Source organism: Bos indicus x Bos taurus, chromosome 3, assembly GCF_003369695.1.
Source record: "Bos indicus x Bos taurus breed Angus x Brahman F1 hybrid chromosome 3, Bos_hybrid_MaternalHap_v2.0, whole genome shotgun sequence".
Taxonomy (NCBI): domain Eukaryota; kingdom Metazoa; phylum Chordata; class Mammalia; order Artiodactyla; family Bovidae; genus Bos; species Bos indicus x Bos taurus.
The window spans coordinates 6264045-6285096 of NC_040078.1; the positions used below are offsets into that span (position 1 = coordinate 6264045).

General features: G+C 38.8%; 1 protein-coding gene across 2 annotated transcripts; it reads right to left on the reverse strand.

Moving 5' to 3' along the window:
- Positions 1-8777: 8777 nt before the first annotated feature.
- On the reverse strand, positions 8778-15835 carry RGS4 (regulator of G protein signaling 4). 2 transcript variants are annotated; one of them, XM_027527160.1, is made up of 5 exons: positions 15671-15835; positions 12741-12845; positions 12371-12432; positions 11621-11787; positions 8778-11230 (listed from the first exon to the last, which is right to left on the reverse strand). In XM_027527160.1, exons 1-5 carry the CDS (start codon positions 15712-15714, stop codon positions 10991-10993), a joined length of 618 nt encoding a protein of 205 aa, XP_027382961.1. In that variant the 5' UTR covers positions 15715-15835; the 3' UTR covers positions 8778-10990. The 2 variants fall into 2 exon arrangements, with proteins under 2 accessions (XP_027382961.1, XP_027382969.1); XM_027527168.1 differs by lacking the exon at positions 11621-11787 and having other exon boundaries at positions 15671-15823.
- Positions 15836-21052: the final 5217 nt, after the last annotated feature.

A 21052-nucleotide genomic window follows, 5' to 3' on the forward strand; every position in this document is an offset into this window, starting at 1 on the left:
CCATCCATCTGCCCCAGCTCGGGCAGGACATGAGACGACACAGTAGTAGCATGATGCTCTAGGGTGGAGCTGTGCTGTTGTTAGTCACTCAGTCGTGTCTGATCCTCTGTCCATGGGAAATCTCCAGGCAACAATACTGGAATGGGTTGCCATGTCCTCTTCCAGGGGATCTTCCCAACCCAGGGACTGAACCCAGGTCTCCTGCATTGCAAGCAGATTCTTTATCGTCTGAGCCACCAGAGAAGCCACCAGACATGAGCACTGATGAGTGTCTGACTTTTTGTCCTGCACAATGTGTATCTTTGTTTCCTTTTTTTCTACTATATCTTTTATATACGTTAAAAAAATAAAAAACATTTTCTTTCCTGTCTTTCTCTTCTCTCCTTACTTTTCTTTCTCCACTCTTTTTATCTTATCTCTTCTCTCTATATTTCTTTCTGTCATTCTTCCCTTGCTTGCTTGGTTTCTTCTTCCTTCTCTTTTCCCTTTCCCCTTTCTTCTTAACTAGACTAATTAAAAGGGTAAACTTGAAACAGATTTCTTGGTTTGGCTAAAGTCTATCTTCACTTCTTTGGTATATAATCATGGGTAAATTTCTGGACTTCACTATAGCATATTTTCCCTATCCACAATGGAAAGATACTAATCACATCTACTTCAGAGTTTTATTCTAAAGGTTAAATGATATCACATGAGACTCTCATCATACACTTGGCAACTAATAAGCATGCCATAAGCATAAGATACTACCATTAAATTTTAGGTTGCCTTTGGAAACTCAGTTCCCTCTCCAGGCATTTTTTAATTCCATTGATGTGACTAAGAAGTGCAATAGTCCCTGGCCCCAGCTCCCTCATTATCATTTTGCATGTGTGTGTGTGTGTGTGTGTGTGTGTGTGTTTGTGTTTAGTCGCTCAGTCATGTGAGCCCATTGACTGTACCCACCAGGCTCCTCTGACCATGGAATTTTTCAGGCAAGAATGCTGGAATAGTAGCCATTCTCTTCTCCAGGGGATCTTCCCGATTCAAGAATTGAACCTTAGTCTCCTGCATCTCCCATTGGTGGGCGGATTCTTTACCACTGCACCCACCAGGGAAACCCCATCATTTTGCATACAAACCCTAAAACACTAGACTCTTTTTCTAAGTGAACACTTTCTAAGTCATCTCACTCAAAATTTCTTTTATTATATTACAAAAAGGACAAAACCCTGTATTTTATTTTCTCATGTCATATTTTCACATTGGAGAAAGCAATGGCACCCCACTCCAGTACTCTTGCCTGGAAAATCCCATGGATGGAGGAGCCTGGTAGGCGGCAGTCCATGGGGTCGCACAGAGTCGGACACGACTGAGCGACTTCACTTTCACTTTTCACTTTCATGCATTGGAGAAGGAAATGGCAACCCACTCCAGTGTTCTTGCCTGGAGAATCCCAGGGACGGGGAAGCCTGGTGGGCTGCTGTGTATGGGGTCGCACAGAGTCGGACAAGGCTGAAGTGACTTAGCAGCAGCATATCATATTTTCGCATAGCATCTAGACCCAGATAGGCAGAGAAATTCATAATACAATAAAAGATTTTGATAATGAACAATTTAGTTGGTCATTACATTTTTTAAAGGCCTCTGTAATGTTCTACATGGGAAAGGAATCTAAAAAAGAGTGGATATATGAATATGCATAATTCATTCACTTCTCTGTACATCTGAAACTAACACAGCATTGTAAATCAACTATGGTCCAATAAAAATTAAATAAATAAAAAGATAAAATATTTAGAATTACCTATTAAAATTCAAAGTATAAATTATAAGAATGCATATAAATACCTTGTGTGTGTGAATAATTTGAGTATTCTTAAATTTTACTTTTTAAAATGTGATTAAAACTTATTGTATGTTTACAAAAAGAAAACTATTTGCAAAACTGGAAGAAAAAAGGCCTGAGCACACACATTTTGACTGAATTAAATGAATGGAGTGCTTTAGTTCTCATACCATGCTTTTGAGTCTGGCTGGTCACATGAGTTAATTTATCTGACTGGCTTTCCTCTGATGAATTTTTTTGTCCACATGCTTGACTTAGGGTGATGGGTAGTTGCTTTTCCCTTGAAGGTAGCTTTTATTCTGTTTTCTATATATGTTTTTAATTTTCAAAATTATCAATAAAAACTTTTTCATCTGTAGAATGAAACTAAAAATTAAACAATAGGTGAATGTTGCCCTTATACCAAGAATTAAAACTTATAAGCTATAAGGTAATATTGGACAGAAATGGGCATTATTAGGTAAAATTCAGAAACAGATTGTAGTACATAGTGAAACTTACTTAAAGTGATAAAATGACATTTCAACTAAATAGAAAAAGCACAGATTATTCAAAAATCATATGGTATTCCTTTTGGCCTTGTTTGATTTCATGTATAAAAGTAAATTCCCAAGGGGACTTCCCTGATGGTCAACTGGTTAGGACTCCATGCTTCTCATGCACAGGACACATGTTTGATCCCTAATCAGGGATCTATTAATAAGATCCCACATGCTGCATAGTGCTGCCAAGTATTTAATTAATTTTTAAACAAATAATAAATTCTAGAAGTACCACCTCACTTCAGTCAGAATGGCCATCATTAACAAGTCTACAAATATAAAATGAAGGAAAGAGTGTGGAGAAAAGGGAACCCTCTTACACTGTATGTAAGAATGTATATTTGTGCAGTCAGTATGAAAAACAGAATGGAGGTTCCTTAAAAAAACTAAAAATAGAGTCTGCATATGATCTAGCAATTGCATTCTTGGGCATATACCTGGACAAAACTATAATTCAAAAAGGTATATGCGCCCATATGTACATAGTACAACTATTCACAATAGCTAAGACATGAAAACACTCTAAGTGTCCATGAACTAATGAACAAGGAAGATATATATATATATATATACACACACACATATATATATATACATACACACACATATACATAAAGGAATATTATTCAGCCATTGAAAGAATGAAATAATTTGCAGCAACATGGATGAACCTCAGTTCAGTCGCTCACTCGTGTCTGACTCTTTGAAACCCCATGCATGGCAGCACACCAGGCCTCCCTGTACATCACCAACTCCTGGAGTCCGCCCAAACCCATGTCCATTGAATCGAATATGCCATCCAACCATCTGGTCCTCTGTCGTCCCTTCTCCTTCTGCCCTCAATCTTTCCTAGCATCAGGGTCTTCTCCAATGAGTCAGCTCTTCACATCAGGTGGCCAAAGTATTGGAGCTTCAGCTTCAACATCAGTCCTTCCAATGAACAGTCAAGACTGATCTCCTTTAGGATGGACTGGTTGGATCTCCTTGCAGTCCAAGGGACTCTCAAGAGTCTTCTCCAACACCACTGTTCAAAAGCATCAATTCTTTGGTGCTCAGCTTTCTTTATAGTCCAACTCTCACATCCATACATGACCACTGGAAAAACCATAGCCTTGATTAGACAGACCTTTGTGGGCAAAGTAATGTCTCTGCTTTATAATGCTGAGATGTTGATGCTGTCTAGGTTGGTCATAACTTTCCTTCCAAGGAGTAAGCATCTTTTAATTTCATGGCTGCAGTCACCATCTGCAGTGATTTTGGAGCCCCCCAAAAAATAAAGTCAGCCACTGTTTCCCCATTTATCTGCCATGAAGTAATGGGACCAGATGCCATGATCTTAGTTTTCTGAATGTTGAGCTTTAAGCCAACTTTTTCACTCTCCACTTTCACTTTCATCAAGAGGCTCTTTAGGTCTTCTTCACTTTCTGTCATAAGGATGGTGTCATCTGCATATCTGAGGTTATTGATATTTCTCCCGGCAATCTTGATTCCAGCTTGTGCTTCTTCCAGCCCAGCGTTTCTCATGACGTACTCTGCATAGAAGTTAAATAAGCAGGGTGACAATATACACCCTTGATGTATTCCTTTTCCTATTTGGAACAAGTCTGTTGTGCCATGTCCAGTTCTAACTGTTGCTTCCTGACCTGCATATAGGTTTCTTAAGAGGCAGGTCAGGTGGTCTGGTATTCCCATCTCTTTCAGAATTTTCCCAGTTCTTTGTGATCCACACAGTCAAAGGCTTTGGCATAGTCAATAAGGCAGAAATAGATGTTTTCCTGGAACTCTCTTGCGTTTTCCATGATCCAGCAGATTTTGGCAATTTGATCTCTGGTTCCTCTGCCTTTTCTAAAACCAGCTTGAACATCTGGAAGTTCATGGTTCACATATTGCTGAAGCCTGGCTTGGAGAATTTTAAGCATTACTTTACTAGCGTGTGAGATGAGTGCAATTGTGCGGTAGTTTGAGCATTCTTTGGCATTGTCTTTCTTTGGGATTGGAATGAAAACTGACCTTTTCCAGTCCTGTGGCTACTGCTGAGTTTTCCAAATTTGCTGACATATTGAGTGCGGCACTTTCACAGCATCATCTTTCAGGATTTGGAATAGCTCAACTGGAATTCCATCACCTCCACTAGCTTTGTTTGTAGTGATGCTTTCTAAGGCCCACTTGACTTCACATTCCAGGATGTCTGGCTCTAGGTCAGTGATCACACCATCATGATTATCTTGGTCGTGAAGATCTTTTTTGAACAGTTTTCTGTGTATTCTTGCCACCTCTTCTTAATATCTTCTGTTTCTGTTAGGTCCATACCATTTCTGTCCTTTATCGAGCCCATCTTTGCATGAAATGTCCCCTTGGTATTTCTAATTTTCTTGAAGAGATCGCTCATCTTTCCCATTCTATTGTTTTCTTCTATTTCTTTGCATTGATTGCTGAGGAAGGCTTTCCTATCTCTCCTTGCTATTCTTTGGGACTCTGCATTCAAATGGGTATATCTTCCCTTTTCTCCTTTGCTTTTCACTTCCTGTCTTTTCACAGCTATTTGTAAGGCCTCCTCAGACAGAGAGATTATCATACTAAGTGAAATAAGTCAGAAAGACAAAAACAAATGTATGATATCACTTACATGAGGAATCTAAGATATGACACAAATGAACATATCTACAAAACAAAAATAGATTTGCAGATATAGAGAACAGACTTGTGATTGCCAAGGGGGAGTAGGGATAGAGGAGGGAAGGACTAGGAGTGTGGGATTAACAGATGCAAACTATTACATATAAGACAGATTAAAAAACAAGGTCCAACTGTATAGCACAGGAAACTATATCCAATATCCTTTAATAAACCATAATAAAAAGAATATGTAAAAGACTATATATAATAACTAAATCACTTTGCTGTACAGCAGAAATTAATATAACACTGTAAATCAACTATAATTCAATATTTTCAATTTCAAATATATTAACATAAATAGAACTAAAAACAATCTAATTAAAAACATTAGCATTAAACATAGAATACTAGCAAAATATCCTGATGAAGGTGGCCTTTGTAAGCTTTCTAAGAAGCTTTGATCCATAAAGCAAAGTTTGACTGATGGTTTCATAAAAAGTAAACATTTTCATTTGCAAAAGATACCATAAACAGAGGCAGAAAAATATTGTCAAAAATATAGTAGGCAGAAAATTAATATAATTTTTATGGAAAGGGTTTTAGCTATTAATAAAAAGAAAATCAAAATAGTTTGAAATGAATATGAATAGTAGCAAAATGTAGATATGGGCAGTGAAATTTTATAAATGTCTTCAACTTTATGAGTGGTTAGGACAACACAAGTGAAAACAACAAGATGTCACCTCTATCCCATCAGATTGGTAAACCTGGCGTTACGGTAAATATGGCATTATGACTTATTTAATGCTATAAAGATATGGGGCAATTGACACTATTCAAATGAATGTGAATTTTTAACACCTAAAATGTACTTACTCTTTTTTGTTTTTTTTTAATTAATTTATTTATTATTATTTTAATTAATTAATTTTTAATTTTATTTATTTTAATTTATCCCAGTGATCTTATCCTTCTTCTGGGACTCCATCTCGGAAGATACCAACATATAAGGATGTAGTACAAGGATGCCTATTATTGTTAATTTATACATTGCTAATATAGATCATTGTTAAACATGCATTTTTATCAATTAAAAGTGAAAACTTCTTGAATCAAATATGGTACATTTAAACTATGGAATTTAATGAGGCTATATTAGAAATAATTGGTAGATGGTTATACCCTTGGGAAATTGTTCATGATATTTTTTAAGTGAACAATGAAAATGGACAGAGGAGTCTGGTGGGCTACAGTCCACGGAGTCTCAAAGAGTTGGACATGACAGCACTCACTCACACACATACATATACCTATATGATCATGTATTTTTCTTCCAGTTTTCTTTAACTTTTTATTTTGTGTTGGAGTCAGCCGATTAGCAATGTTGTAATAGTTTCACATGCACAGGGAAGGGACTCAGCCATGCATACACATGTGCCCATCTTGCCCAAACTCCCCTCCCGTTCAGGCTGCCACATAACATTGATTAGAGTTGCCTGTGCTATACAATAGGTCCTTGTTAAATATAGTCATTTTAAATGAATCAGTGTCTTCCAGTTTTACTGAGATATAACTGACATCCAGCACTGTTTTAAGTTTAAGGTGTACAGCATAATTATTTAAATTACATAATTATAAAATGATTACCACAATAAGTTTAGTGAATGTCCATCACCTTATACAGATACAAAATAAAAGAAAAATATTTTTTTCTTGTGATGAGAACTCTAAGGATTCATTCTTTTTTTGACTTCCATATATAACCTACAACAGTGTTAATTATATTAATCAAGTTGTACATTACATCTCTCCCCTGGAAAAGAAAATGGCAACCGACTTCAGTATTCTTGCCTGGAGAATCCCATGTACAGAGGAGCCTGATGGGCTGCAGTCCACAGGGTTACAAAGAGTTGAACACAACTGAAGCAACTTACCATGTAACACATTATATCTCTAGTATTTCTTTATCTTATAACTGAAAGTTTGTACATTTTGACCATCTTTGTCACCATACAAAAATATTAATTATTCTTGACTATATTCCCTACACTGTGTATTTCATCCCCGTGACTGACATGACTCATTTATTTGGTAACTGGAAGTCGGTAGCTCCTAATCTCCCCCACCTATATTAGTCATCTCCCCACCCCCCTCTCCTCTGACAACCACCTGTTTGTTCTCTGTGCTTATGACTGTATTTCTGTTTTGTTATGCTTATTCATTTGCTCTGTTTTGGTTCTTTTGCTGTTGTTGTTTGTTTGCTTTTTAGGTTCCACAAATAAGTGAAATTGCTTTTTTTCTGACTTATTTCACTTAACATAGTACCCCCTAGGTTTACCCATGTTGCTGCAAATGCCAACATCCCATTCTTCTTTATGGCTGAGTAATATTCCACTGTATATTTACATACCAAATCTTCTTTATCCATTCACTCATTAATGGACACGTAGGTTGCTTCCGTATCTTGGCGATTGTTAATAGTGCTAAAATGAATATAGAGGTTCATACCTTATTTTCAAATTAGTGGGGTTTTTTTCTCTAGGAAATACCCAAAAGTGGAATTGCTGGATTGTATAGTAGTTCCATTTTTAATTCTTTGAGGAACCTCCATACTGTTTTCCATTTTGGCTATACTAATTTACATTCCCACCAACAATACATGGGGCTTCCATTTTTTCCATATCCTCACCAAAACTTGTTAACTTTTTGATACTAGCCATTTTGACAGGTGTGAGGTGATAATCTCATGGTTTTGCTGTGCATCTTCTTGATCATGAGTGATGTTGAGCATCTTTTCATGGATCTGTTGGCCATCTGTATATCTTCTTTGGAAAATATCTGCTCAGATCCACAGCTTATTTTTTTAGACACTTTGTGTGTGTGTGTGAGTGTGGGTTTTTTGCCACTTTATTTTTTAATTGAAGGATTATCACTTTACAAAATTTTATTGTGTTCTGCCAAACAGGGGCTCTGTCACATATTTTTTAATTGGTTTTTTTTTTTTTTTCTCTTTTTGATGTTGAGTTGTACGAACTGCAACCTCACAGTCTCTGTGAGAGTCTGACACACCTAGAGTGTGTGAGAATGTTGGCAGCTTTGTGCATTTTGGAGTTGCAAAAGTTTCCTTTAAATATTTATGAGGAGTTTGGATTTCTTTGTGTATTTTTCTTAGTATACAGTTCATTGTTTTCATCGGATCCTTAAGAGGATCTATTCCTCAAAATAGCATAAGACCCTTTGTCCCTAACACCTTGTAAGCATGAGAGAGGTAGGGGGAGGGGGGAGGTCTCACGACAATACCTACGACCGTAAATGCGAACGTTCTATGACGTTTTTTCGAGGGAAAACAATGCGTAAAAGAAGAAAAGCATTCTGAGCCATTTTGGCAGGGGTCTGTTTATCTGTCATCTGTAGCTCCCCTGCTCCTGCTCAGTCCCCTCCTGCTTCCCTCTTCTCTCAGTCAGTCTGGAAACGGAGGTAGAACAAGTGTCGCTCTGGGAGGTGAACTCTATCCCTTGAGAATTTATTGAGGACCTGCGCGAAAACCACCAAATGTGCTCAGTGAAGTCTCTGAAGCCAAGACTGCCTCAGTTCTGTGAATAAAGGCAGACAGAGCAGTGGCAGGAACCAAGACATAAACAATTTTCATTTTCCACTTTCTTTCCCAGAGCCGGCATGGGAGAGATAAAAACCTGGTGACTAGCCATTTTCTACAATTGCCCCACACTCTGCTATTATTTCTCATAACATGTCTCTGTGGATCATTAACGTGTTTGCAAGCAGATAGCTTTGTATGAAGTATTTATTTACCCTTATTATTAAGTTGTGTGTGTTTCACTGGATGCATCCGCTTTGAGGCTGTTAAAGCACATGATGATAAAAATGGGCATGCGCATGGAAGGAGTATTCTGTCCACGGACCATGAGCAGGTAAGCTCAGCATGCCAAATAGTGATGAAATAAGGAGGAAATACAATGGAAAAACACACTTGAGAAATGTATTACATAAAATAATTTACTTCTCATTCAAAATGACCTTCCCGACCTATTGGTGAGACAGCAGTCTGTGAGTACAGATACGGTCTGAAAATCATGACAGTTCTAATAGGGCAAGACCGATAGAGTTACACATTTGGATCCTGGAGTTAATTAGAGACAAAGTGTGGAAATGTGTATAACAGAAAGAGACACTGATGAGAAACTCTGGAGGCATGGAAAGCAAAACTGCTAGAGATATAGAAAGGGTACAGTTGAGGAAACCTATAAATTTAATACAATGAGACTTTTATACACACACTCCAATGTCTTCATTTTACAGCCCATTGTATTGGCTTAAAAACCACAAAGGTGTCCATGTTTGTAAGTTATACTGGAAGAATCAGTGCAGTGTTCATGCGTGAATATGTGTGCACGTCAAAGGCAGTAATTTTAGAAGAATGAGAAGAAAATTACTTCCTGGCCATTCATTAATAATTCAGGTGATACCTTGCACCTCCGTTTATAAAACAATACAACAATAAAAACATTACACAAAACATCATAAATAACATAAATGAGACATTTTCAAGTATTTCATGTGCCTTGGAAAATTCTAAACAGTAGTTTTAAAATTGATATCCTTTTTTTCTTTTATCCCTTTCTCTCTCATTTCATCTCAGAGCCTAAAATGAAATGCTTTCAGCCTCTGTTAGTCCTGATGTTTGGGATTCAATGAGCCAGGTTCCACCTTCAAAACAGAAATTTATGTGGGCTTTTCAGTTTGTGAAAACATGTTCTCCCCTTATAAAATGTAATCTTTCCCCTGATGCTGGTTTATAAGGAACAAGTATATAGCCTAGAGCTATGATGGGGGGAAAAACAACCACAACGAATTAAGGAGCGTCATCTAATGGCTAAAGTTCTCAGGGAAAAACAAAATGAGAAGAGCACCTTAATCAAGAGAGGAAAAAAGAGTAGGGGATAGGAGCATTAACCTTTAAATTCTGTGCCCCTACTAAACCAGCATCTTATAGTAGGTAGAGCTGGCAAGGCTTTACCTGTGTTTCTTCATTCAGTTCATGCATTCTTTCTCCAACTCCATACCAGCCTGGCCGCTGCTATTATGCATCAAGCACCCAGGCAAAGAAGGGGCGGCCAGCAGCTTGGGGACTCAAAAGTGCCATTAGTGACAACCGGCCAAAGACAGCACTGTGTCAGACAGGCGTAACATTTTTTAATGTTTGCTCCTTAGAATACTATCCAACTTGGAAGCTGTCGATGGTTGAATTAAGCATGAAGTCCATGCTTCTCCAGCAAGACTCATGGAGTTTTACAGAATCAACTTTCCGCAGGTTACCATTTCTTTTGTAGCCTGCAGGGCAGCCGGTTTAGTTTGCTCTGTTCAGTTGCAGAGTGAAAGGCAGGGGATCAAAACATGTAAATATGTTCACACAGTCTAATTATGAGCACCTTGGGTCTCTCTTGTCTATTCTTCCAGAAATATATATGTATGTATACATGCATACATATATACAGACTGCGAGTATGTATATATGTGTGTATATATACATATACACACACACACATGCACACACAGAGATACATAAAATAGATCAACCCCATCTAAACATCTCAAGATGTTTACAGAACACATGTGCCTGTGGATGTCACATGAAGTGTACCAACCATGAACCAACCAACCTGAGGTCACACTGTTGGCAGGAGTGTGACCTCCAGGAACTGCCAAATCTTTGAAAATCCAGACCCACAAGGCCATTATTCAGATATCTGCTCATATGGCACATTAAAGGAAATCTGAGACAACTGGACTGGGATGAGGTCCTGCCCTGATGAACACCAAACTGTTATCTACTTTTTGTATGGGAGTGACTCACACATAGCCAGCAGCATGAACACTAGGCTGCAATGTGGAAAAAGCACTGGTGCTTAATAAAGATCATTATTTGGCCTCGGGTTTTCCGGGCATAGTCTTGGCATCTCAGCCTCCCACTGCTGAGTGAGGACTAGGCGCACTGGGGGACCAGGGAAGCACAGTCTGTGGAACTCTTTGCTCCTTTCTGCTTCTCTGACCCACAGCTGGAAAGGTTGACCAAATCAAGGTAGAATCGAGATTTGAGGAAGCGGCGGTATGAATCCTTTTCCATCAGGTTGAAAATCTTCCTCTGAGCCTCGTCGAAGCAAGTTATTGTGGGCTCCAGCATGTTCCGGCTTGTCTCCTCCCTGGTGCAAGAGTCCAGGTTTACCTGAGGGGCAGAGGCCAAAGGTCCGTTACACATTTTACCCCATAAGGATGGGAGGTTGTGAGCTCTGTACGAGTGCGCACCATCTATACCTCAGGAGCGAATAAAAGGACACTTGGCTCCACCCTGGCACATGTGAGAGAACCCAGGGAAATATCTCCCCTTATTTCTCACAAACTCGGAAGATTCATTCAAAGCAAATTCACGAAGGCAGATAATCTGAGTCATCTAGATGAAAAAGCTTTTTACTTAATGAACTTATTTGAGGCCATCAAGATTGTCATAACCTGCTCCACTGTTGTAGCTATAACTCACATCATCTAAGGATCCATGTTATTGAATGTCTAGAAAGTTTCTTTAAGATCTGTACAGTTCTCTTCCATGTATCCTTACCTCTTTGGTTGCCTGGACTGAGATGAATTCATTATAGATCTTTTTGGCCTTGGGACTTAGTTTAGAGGGTGATTTGATTTTCTTGTATTCTTCACAGCTGATCCAGAAGTCAATGTTCTCCTCACTGTATTCAGACTTCAAGAAAGCTTTGAAAGCTGCCAGCCCACCTGTGACAGAGGAGAAAGAACCACAGTTGTCACTGCATCGGTGGATACTGTATTGCAAATAAAGCTGGGATACTTGAGGGAAGAAAGCATTGGTTCAAATAGTTCCCTATCTCCCCTGCTGGAGGGATTACTGAGAGAGAATTTTAATCTACGTTTGATATCTGTTGGATACCATTTATACCTAGTACTTCTTGCTCATGGTTTGAAGTTTCTTTTGGGAACATTTTATGCTTCTGAGATACCTATGCTGCCCCTAATTGCCAAAGTGAGTTTGGGAAGAGAAACTGAGGTCAATTCTGAAAGAAATCTAACTATTTGGAGTTTTTCCTCTGCCCTTTTTCAATGTGGTGAGAAAGATGGTTTTCCACATGGACTATGTATGAGCTTTCCATTGCATACCACAAAGATCTAGGGTATGGTAAAATTTTAAGGGGACTAATTTTTCTGAGCCTGAAATTTAGGAGAAATCAAAGCCTTTCTGTAATTCCTATCAGATCAAGTATAGTATGAAATAACTTGTCTATCCAGCATGCTTTATCTTCATCTTGGGGAGTGGTGGATGGTGGGAAGCTGTCATACTTACATTCATGACTAATCAAGTTTTCCAGTGATTCAGCCCATTTTTTTACTTCCTCATGGCTCACCCTAAAGACAGTAGAGAAAAAGAATAATTTGAATGCTAAGATATAAAATGGGGGCAAAACATTTAAGATTTTTAATAAAATGCAGAGATTTTATTTTTCATCATAACAATGAGACCTGTTGTTGAATAGGGCAATCTTTTCACTAGATGTATGGAAATTTCAAATGCAACCATAATCTTTGTGAAAATGGAGGCCTTCATGATCCAAATCTAGGTTAACTAGGGACATAGCTTCTTTTTCCCTCACAGAGCATCTCTGTCATCAGATAGTTAATACTCAGTGGCTCTTCGCCAAAGCCTTTTCTCTTACCTCTGACAAATCACCACTTTGTCCTTCTTGCTGTGTGAAGAATTATGTTCACAGGAATCTGACTTCTGCAGCAGGAAACCTAGCCGATGCTTCATATCTTTTGCACTGCACACAAGAAGGGGGAGAAACAGAATAATGACAATCAGTTCTTTTAAAAAGATACCTTATTGGTACACTTCAGAGTCCATTACTAGTAAGGAGGCAGAGGCAGTTTATTTAGGAAATAGGAGTTGAGGATGGCAGGAACTCTCAGGAAAATGAGATTCACCTCTGCTTCTTCCTATGACTCACTGCAAAACTTGGAGCACAGCCTCCTTCATCTGTAACTGGATTTCTGACCCTTCAGTCTACCTGTAACCCTGTCATTTTGACCAATGGAACACTTAGGTATCTTCAGGAGAAACATAATGCAAACTTGACGGTTTTCTAAGTTTTAGGAGTTGAAGAGCAGGGAACCCTGAAGTATGGCATCTGGTTGTTGCATGCCACCTTCTGGATGGTGGTTGCTATTTCCATCTGCCTCACTCTTAGCAGAGGAATGTAGGAGCACCTCAGGAATTAAAGGTTTGTTCAGTTTCAGCCTGGATGTAGTGAGCAAGTCATGTTATGGGGTATACACAGATGCGAGTGGCTCCAGCAGAGAGGAGAGGGGAATGAGGTGGTTAACTCAAAAGCTCAGGCTGAAACCTGAGCTCCTGCAGGCTAGCTTCTAAAGACTCTCCTGCTTCCCTTTGAAATATCTACACTCTAAGGATATTTATACTATTAAGGACATCTGAGACTGAAAAACAATAACAAGGAGAAGCATCTAAGAGTCATCACTGAAGCTCGTGACTAGAGCAAAGCTTCCAGGTTATGGCTGCTGTTTAATAGGTAGCTAGGGTATGGCAGCGCACATGACTTACTAAAAAGGGGGGGCCTTCTAATAAGCTTTTAGCTCAACTTTCTCATTCTTTATTTGTTCTTTTGCTTGGATCTCCTTTTCTGTAAAAGCGGAGACATAGTTTTAAAGTGAAAAATGTCATTTTGAAGGAAATGAATGACTAATTGAATGACTAGATGTTTTTACTTAGAGAGAGGAAAATAAAGCCACAAGGATAAAAGGACACTTTAGGATGGCTACTAATATATTAGTTCCTTATCTATGTGCATTTCTCCAGGAAGTTTGAAATCCATTATGTTCTTGTGCTGCCCTTAAAACAGTATTTTCTCTCCACCCCCACCCCCAAGATTGTTCTCCTTTCTCTGTTTCCTCCACTGCTTATGGGCTACAAAGTCTTTCTTAACAATAGCAAAATCTAAGCATGAAGCCTAAGATGATGATGTAAGCATATTGTGATCTCATATTTCCATGTGCCAGGTCTGGCTGAGATCTGACAGTTATTGACTGATACGGAGTCATTTCGTGAAGACCGGGAAGCATGCTTAGCAAGTACATTACACTTGTCCTTATAACACAATACAACCAAAGAAATAAAAGTCAAAATGACTCCAGCGACCTCTGAAGTAAGAAGTCTGGATGTGATCTGCCCTCCACCACCCACCACCTAGGTGACCTTGAGCCTTTCCTGTTCCCTCTGGAGCCTCAGGCACCAATGTGAGAATGAAGGTGCTGGGTAAGATGATTCACAGTTCACCAGTGAGGGAAGGGGAGAGCAGTGCGCCCTGCTGACACACAGGTTACCTCCTCAGGTTACCCTCTTAGCTCCTGAGAGTAAAGCTCTAGAACAATTATTTATCTGTCTCCTAAAATATTTACCAGAGCAAAACTTTCACCTGACATTCCTGTTTTCATGATTAATTTTATATCTGAGTTAACTGAAGCTTGGATTGATTTGCTCTATTCAATTCAGGAAATTAATGATGGAGGTCAGAGCCACGGTTTTCATAAGCACTCTCTGCCAGATCCTCCTGCTTCATTTGAAAGCAGCCACGAAAGAATGGGGAAAAAAGAACATTCTTCGTATTCCTGAATGAGAGGAGGTAAACTCCTTAGGATTGTATTAAAAACTGTGTTTTCTGAGATAATTCTAAATTAAAATTTAAGGTGATTTCTATTTGCAGAGGAACATGAAAGGGGGTAGTACACCTATAAAATGACTTTTTACCTTTAACTGTAAGGTTAAGTAATGTAAAAGACACTAGTTTTGTATTTTTTAAACTGGCTAATATATGAGCATCTTATGAAAGCATTTATATGTACTTTTTTAAAAAAGGCAAAGACATAGGACCAGCTGCATATCTTTGTTTGTTTATTAATCAAGAGACAATAAATTGATAAAACAATGTCTTTAAGGTGAGACTTTCCACAGAACCCTTAGCTGATTGGTTATGATCAGTACTTGACAACCACATGGCATTTCCAGAACTAGGGTAGGGAAAGAGATAACGGAGATCTAGTTTTGAGACTCTTATTTTACTGTAGCATTTGCTTTTAAGAACAGAGAGTGGAAGATACTGGAGCATCACACAAATAGCACAGTGCCTTTCTGGTGATGTAGCCAAACTTCAGTCTGGAGTATCTTCCCCAAAGTGAGATTTAATATACCATCAGAAAGCCCAGACCCATGATTCCATGTGCCTCAGTGATAGTCAAACAGCAGTAATCACAGGTAGCGATATTACAGACCACCGTGCATAGTCCAAAACCTCATATCAGTCCTTAATTAGAACTAGCTTGGTTAGAGGATTAAAAGAGTCTTCAAGATCAAGGTCATAGAAAACAACATATAGGATGCCAAAATCTGGAGTGAACACTTCCACAGTCACAATTTCTAGCTAGTTTTAAAGGAAAGCTAGGAGGTCGAAGATTTCTGCATCAGGTTGTTTCTAAATCCAAAGAACCAGGTTAGTAAGTAGAATATGCAAATAACTTAAAGTCTATTTGAAAGTTTAATGCAGTCTGGTTCAGTGGCTGAAAATAATCTTACCTCCTCAAGCAAGAAGCCGGCAGACCCGCAAGTCCTTTGCACATCTTGCGTAGTGTGGGATTCACGACAGGAAAGAAGTGCTGCCGGAGGAGCTGTGGCTTCTGTTCTGAGCGCACTTTGCCTTTTCTCCGGTAAAGATACTGTCAGAATCCTCTGAGCGTCTCCCTCCCAAGCCTGTAGGGGTCTCTTTTATAGCCCAGCCGCGACCGTCCAGCCAATCAGATAGCAGGTCTGTAATACCAGCTCCTCTCAGCCTCCTTCTGGCTCTCCATCCTCTGCAAGAGATAAGGAAGAAAGGGCTGACGCAACAAAGCAAAGTGAAGGGGCAGAAATCTCCTCCTGCCAAATAGACATACAGAAAATATAAACTTGCTTACTGTCTCTAAGGCTGTCTCAGGTTTCAAACTTCCAAGGAAGGAAATAAGAAGTGTACAATGCTTCAAAACACGGGTTTATTCATTTGTCTATAAAAACAATGTCAAGGAAATTTGCCTCCTGGAAGGAAATGACCCAGCAAGAGTTTCTGGGCTTACTTTGGGGCTGACACTTAACGTCCTTCCTCTTTCGGGTTAGAAATATTATACCATCCATGGTCCAAAATCTGATCCTCACTGTTTCCAAAAGGGTGTGGGCAGAATCACTGTTTCCAGGCAGAGATTTGCAGAAGTTGATTTCTTGGTTGTCACATCCACACAGGGATGTGGGGGAGGAATAGCTGGAAGACAGGCAGTTATACGCCTGGCAGCATAGAAAACTAGCTTAGGGAAAATAGATTAGCTACATCTGTAATCAGCCTGACTGTGGAATACTTTTCTAGAACTCTTACTAAGAACAAGATTCAGCCAAGCACTGACAATCTCTTTTGTACATGCATATCTCCTGCAAAAAGCTTCAAAACAGCAGCTTGAAGACAAGAACAGAGAATAAAGGAACAAATATAGACACCTATTCTTATTCAACAGTGGATTTTTATCTTATTATGTCTTATTCAATTTGAGGTATACAGACTAATATTTCAAAATATTGAGAAACAGGGAAACATAGGAGAAAAATATGTAGCTTGCCTTTCATGTTACCAGGGTTCACAATGAACATAAAAATATCTAACCCTGCAGCTGGTTCTAAACACATGGACAATTAGTATCTTTTGTATACAATATGATGGATCAAATACTTCAAAGAATCATGCAGGTGTTTCACATCTTGTAGCTGTAGCTCAAACATTCACATCAGAGTTATAGAGGGATCTTCTCCATATAGGAAAGCTATGAGGGGAAGGAAAAATTAATTGGCTATGTCAGAACTGAACAGCTTTCACTTTGAAAGCAGAAAGTTTCCTGATCATAAGATATAGTAAACTGTGCCTTAAGTATGAGAAGCTGAGGCATCTAATTGTTTAGGTGATGAAGATGAAAAACAGATGGGTTACAGTGAGATACAAAGGGACTCTAGAATATTAAAGGGAAAGTGGTAAATAGGAATGCCCCGACCACGTATGTGGCTCTCAGCGTCCCCTCACTGACCCCATCCGTGTCCCAAGCCCTGTCTATGGCTATCAGAACAAAGAGATGGCTAAGAAATATAAAAGGCTGGAAAGACCACTGTCTCCAGAAGATACCTTTAAATTACAGGAAAAAATCTTTGGTTTTCTCACATGAAGATAGAAAAATGTATTAGATTAACAACAGGGCAACTTTTCTTTGAACATAGAACCAGTGAATTTCTCTGTGAAGTTGGTAGCCATTCTTTGTGGTGTTGTGGAGGGGACTATAGTGCAATGCAAAATGACAGAAGCTGAAGAAGGTAGGCCCAGAATGATGGATCAATCAAAAATGGCATCCAAGAGGAGAGACTAATTAATTAAAAGGGAGAAAAGGTCACCCAAAAATGGACCAGGGGCTTCTTTGCTTACATGGACATCAAGATAGTGATCACTTAAACAATTTGATTTTGGAAACATGAATGAAGATTTAATAGGATATTAAGGACCTAGGCTAAAGAAAAGCCTGATTTGTCATGAGTTGAATATAAATAGCTTCAATAGATGAGCTGAATAAGATTTAATACAACCTAGACTAACACTTTAATTTTACCAAAAAGGAAACAGAGAGAAGGTGACTTGCTAAAGTCACAGATTCCCAGTAACAGGGCTAGTTTCTTGACATTAGATCATGTGGCCTTTTTACTATACTAACCTATCACTCAATTGTCTTATCAAATGAGATAGACTATGTAAACAGAAGTAGTTTATGTAAAGTTTATGTAAAGTGCTATGCAAATATTTTTTATTGTTACATTATACACAGTAGATAACAAAAAGTAATATTAATTTCATACATTTCCTTCCAGGAAAACTCACTCGTCTGTCCAATTTTTTTTTTTTTCTCCACAACAGTAGGAGCTGCTGCAAACCTCACAGCTATCTTTTTCTATTAAAACCAGGTCTTTTTGGCTTTGCGACTAGTCCATTAATCTGTCAAAGCACTTCACATTTATTTACTTCTTTAATTATGATTTCTTGCTTTCTTAGGAATTTTGATATTTCAGAGTGTTTGGAAAAGCTTTTCATAATGTATTTTTCACTATGGGAGGCAAATATTGGTACATCATGATACCTTGACAAATTTCCACCCTCTTTCTCTGACATGCAGAAAGCATTACACTCTATTATTCTAAGACCTGTCATTCCTGGATGATTCTGGTGATGTGAAAGAGCTTTATTCTGAAAAGATTTAATTTTTATTTATTCACTTATTTAATACATATATTTTGAGCTCCTACTCTGGGACAGGTACCGTTTGAAGAACTGCTGTTAGTATGATGAGCAAGCAAACAGGGTCCCCACCCTAGTGGAGTTTTCACCCCAGTAGAAAAAAAGAGTCAGAAAATATAAAAATAATTCTAGAGTCACCCATATCATGAAAAAAAATTGACAACTGATACAAAAGAAACTGAATAGCAAAGGGTGTATCTGGGAAAGTCCTCCTTGACCAAGTGATATCTGAAATGAGATTTTGATGGCTGAGAAGGAATAAGAAATGAGAAAAGCTTAGGAAATATATACCAAATAGAGGTAAGAGCAAAAGGTAAACAGCAAATAGAGGTTAGATAAAAAATGAAAACATTCTTTATCTGAACTGGGAAGGGATAAAAAGGGCCCAGCATGGATAGAAAAATGTGAACAAGGAGAGAATAACATGAAGTAGAGATGGGAAGGTGAAGGCCAGGTCTTGCAAAGATTTGTAAGCCAAGGTCCAGAGGCTGGACCTTACCAACATGCCATGGAAATCTACTGCGGGAATTCACACAGGTGATGGGCACTGTCTGCTTATTCTGGTTATCAGGGAGAATGAATGGAAGAGGAGTGCGGAAGCAAGTAGACCAGTTAGCAAAACTAACAATTTGGATCCTAGCTCAAGTGTTTCTACATTCCAAAATGGATATTTACTTTACAAATATTTATTGCAGTCTATGTGCTAGACATTGTGCTAAGTTCTAGTGACCTTAAGTAAAAATCAGAAATAGTCGATGCTTTTTAGGAACTCACACTCTCAGGAGAAAGATTTTTAGTTGAGTGTCATTATTACAAATTTGTTTATACAAAATTTGAGGAAAGCACAGAATAAACTCAAGCTCTGAAATTTGGAGGGTTTTTTTTTTTGCAAAGGAGACTGTTAAAAGACTTCAGTCAGTCAGTCAGTTCAGTCCCTCAGTCGTGTCCAACTCTTTGCAAGCCCACGAATCATAGCACGCCAGGCCTCCCTGTCCCTCACCAACACCCGGAGTCCACCCAAACCCATGTCCATTGAGTCAGTGATGCCATCCAACCATCTCATCCTCTGTTGTCCCCTTCTCCTCCTGCCCTCAATCTTTCCCAGCATCAGGGTCTTTTCAAATGAGTCAGCTCTTCGCATCAGGTGGCCAAAGTATTGGAGCCTCAGCTTCAACATCAGTCCTTCCAATGAACACCCAGGGCTGAGAATAGAGACTTAGCAGGTATATAAGGAAGAGAAGAACATTACAATAGAGAGCAAATAATACCAGCTTATTTCATTGGGTACTAAGAATGCAAGGCACCAAGTTAAGCACTTTACATAAATACCTTAATTATTCCTTGAGTCATCCGGAAAGAAAGTCCTGAAATGTCCCCCATTGTACAGATGGGACATAGAGGGGTTAAATAATTTACCTGGGGTTATATAAGTAGTGGTGACAGGTGTTTAGTTCACACAGTCCAGTGTTTCCACTATTAACCTCTATACCATTGACCTCTATGCTGCCATGACCATAAATCGTGAAAGAAAGCATATTTTTTGGAGACTATAAAGAAATAGAGTATATCTTTTGAGGAGAGGGACAGTGAAATAAAGCCAGATGGTTACTCTGAGACCAAAGGGTGTTTCTGGTCACCTTAAAAACCAGATTTTAGCCTGTAGTGGTTGGGGGAATAGCCAAGTTATTTAAGCATATAATATTAATGTTCTAGAAGTAACACTGTAGGTAAATAGACTGGACATGAGAGGAACTGGCAAAAAGTTTGAAGACTATTTCAACAGTACAAGTGAAAGATGATTATCATGAAAAACAATGCTGCACAAGATAGTCACAAGAATCAAATGAGGTAATACCTATAAATGTAATCCTTAAACTGAAAAGTTGAACATCTGAAAGGTATTGCTAACAAAAAGGATAAAGAAATACTGTTTTCTACTGAGGGACATTAAGCCACAGCAAGATATGAGCTGTGTGGGGTCTCCAGGTAAGTTTCTAATTTCTCCACCCTTACCTCAGGAAGAACAAAGGAAAGCATTGCTCAAGCTCTGAGGGGATCTAATACAAGGAAATAAGCTACTGTGGCAGGCATTGCATTGTTCGATTCTAGCAGGTTTTAGAAAAGGACACTTCTCCCCACTAGGGCAGGATGTGGGTCTGGTCTCAGCCTTAGGCACCATTCACAGCATCTACAATTTCCTCCCAGCTGTCAGAAGCCTCCCTCTCCCTTTATTGTTTACTACAATGGCCTGGCCATCAGTGAGAATTCACAGTTAATGATTTTTCAAGTTAAAAAGCAAACAGACCCAGCTGGAGGTTGCTGTATACCAGGAAGAGGGACAGGGATTTTCCCAGTCTGTCTTATGTTTGGGAAATGTATCCTACTCTACATCAGTTTTGTGGGCACCTGCGGGAAATCAGAATCTCTCACCCTGACACTTGTCACTTAACTAACTGGCAGGGAAATTTTTTTCCGAGAAGAATAAAAATATCTCACTCTCAAAGATTAAATCTTTCTTAACAGAACTTAGCCCAAAATAGAAACAGCAATTTCATGAGAGTTCATTTACCTTGTGCCAGTGGAAGGAGATGGCATGATGTCAAGGAATG

Coding starts and splice junctions, on each gene's coding strand:
- RGS4 (XM_027527160.1), bottom strand. CDS start 15,714: ATGTGCAAAGGACTTGCGGGTCTGCCGGCTTCTTGCTTGAGGAG. Junction 12,846..15,670: donor CCGGCTTCTTGCTTGAGGAG/GTAAGATTATTT, acceptor TCTTGTGTGCAG/TGCAAAAGATATGAAGCATC. Junction 12,433..12,740: donor AAAGTGGTGATTTGTCAGAG/GTAAGAGAAAAG, acceptor TACTGTCTTTAG/GGTGAGCCATGAGGAAGTAA.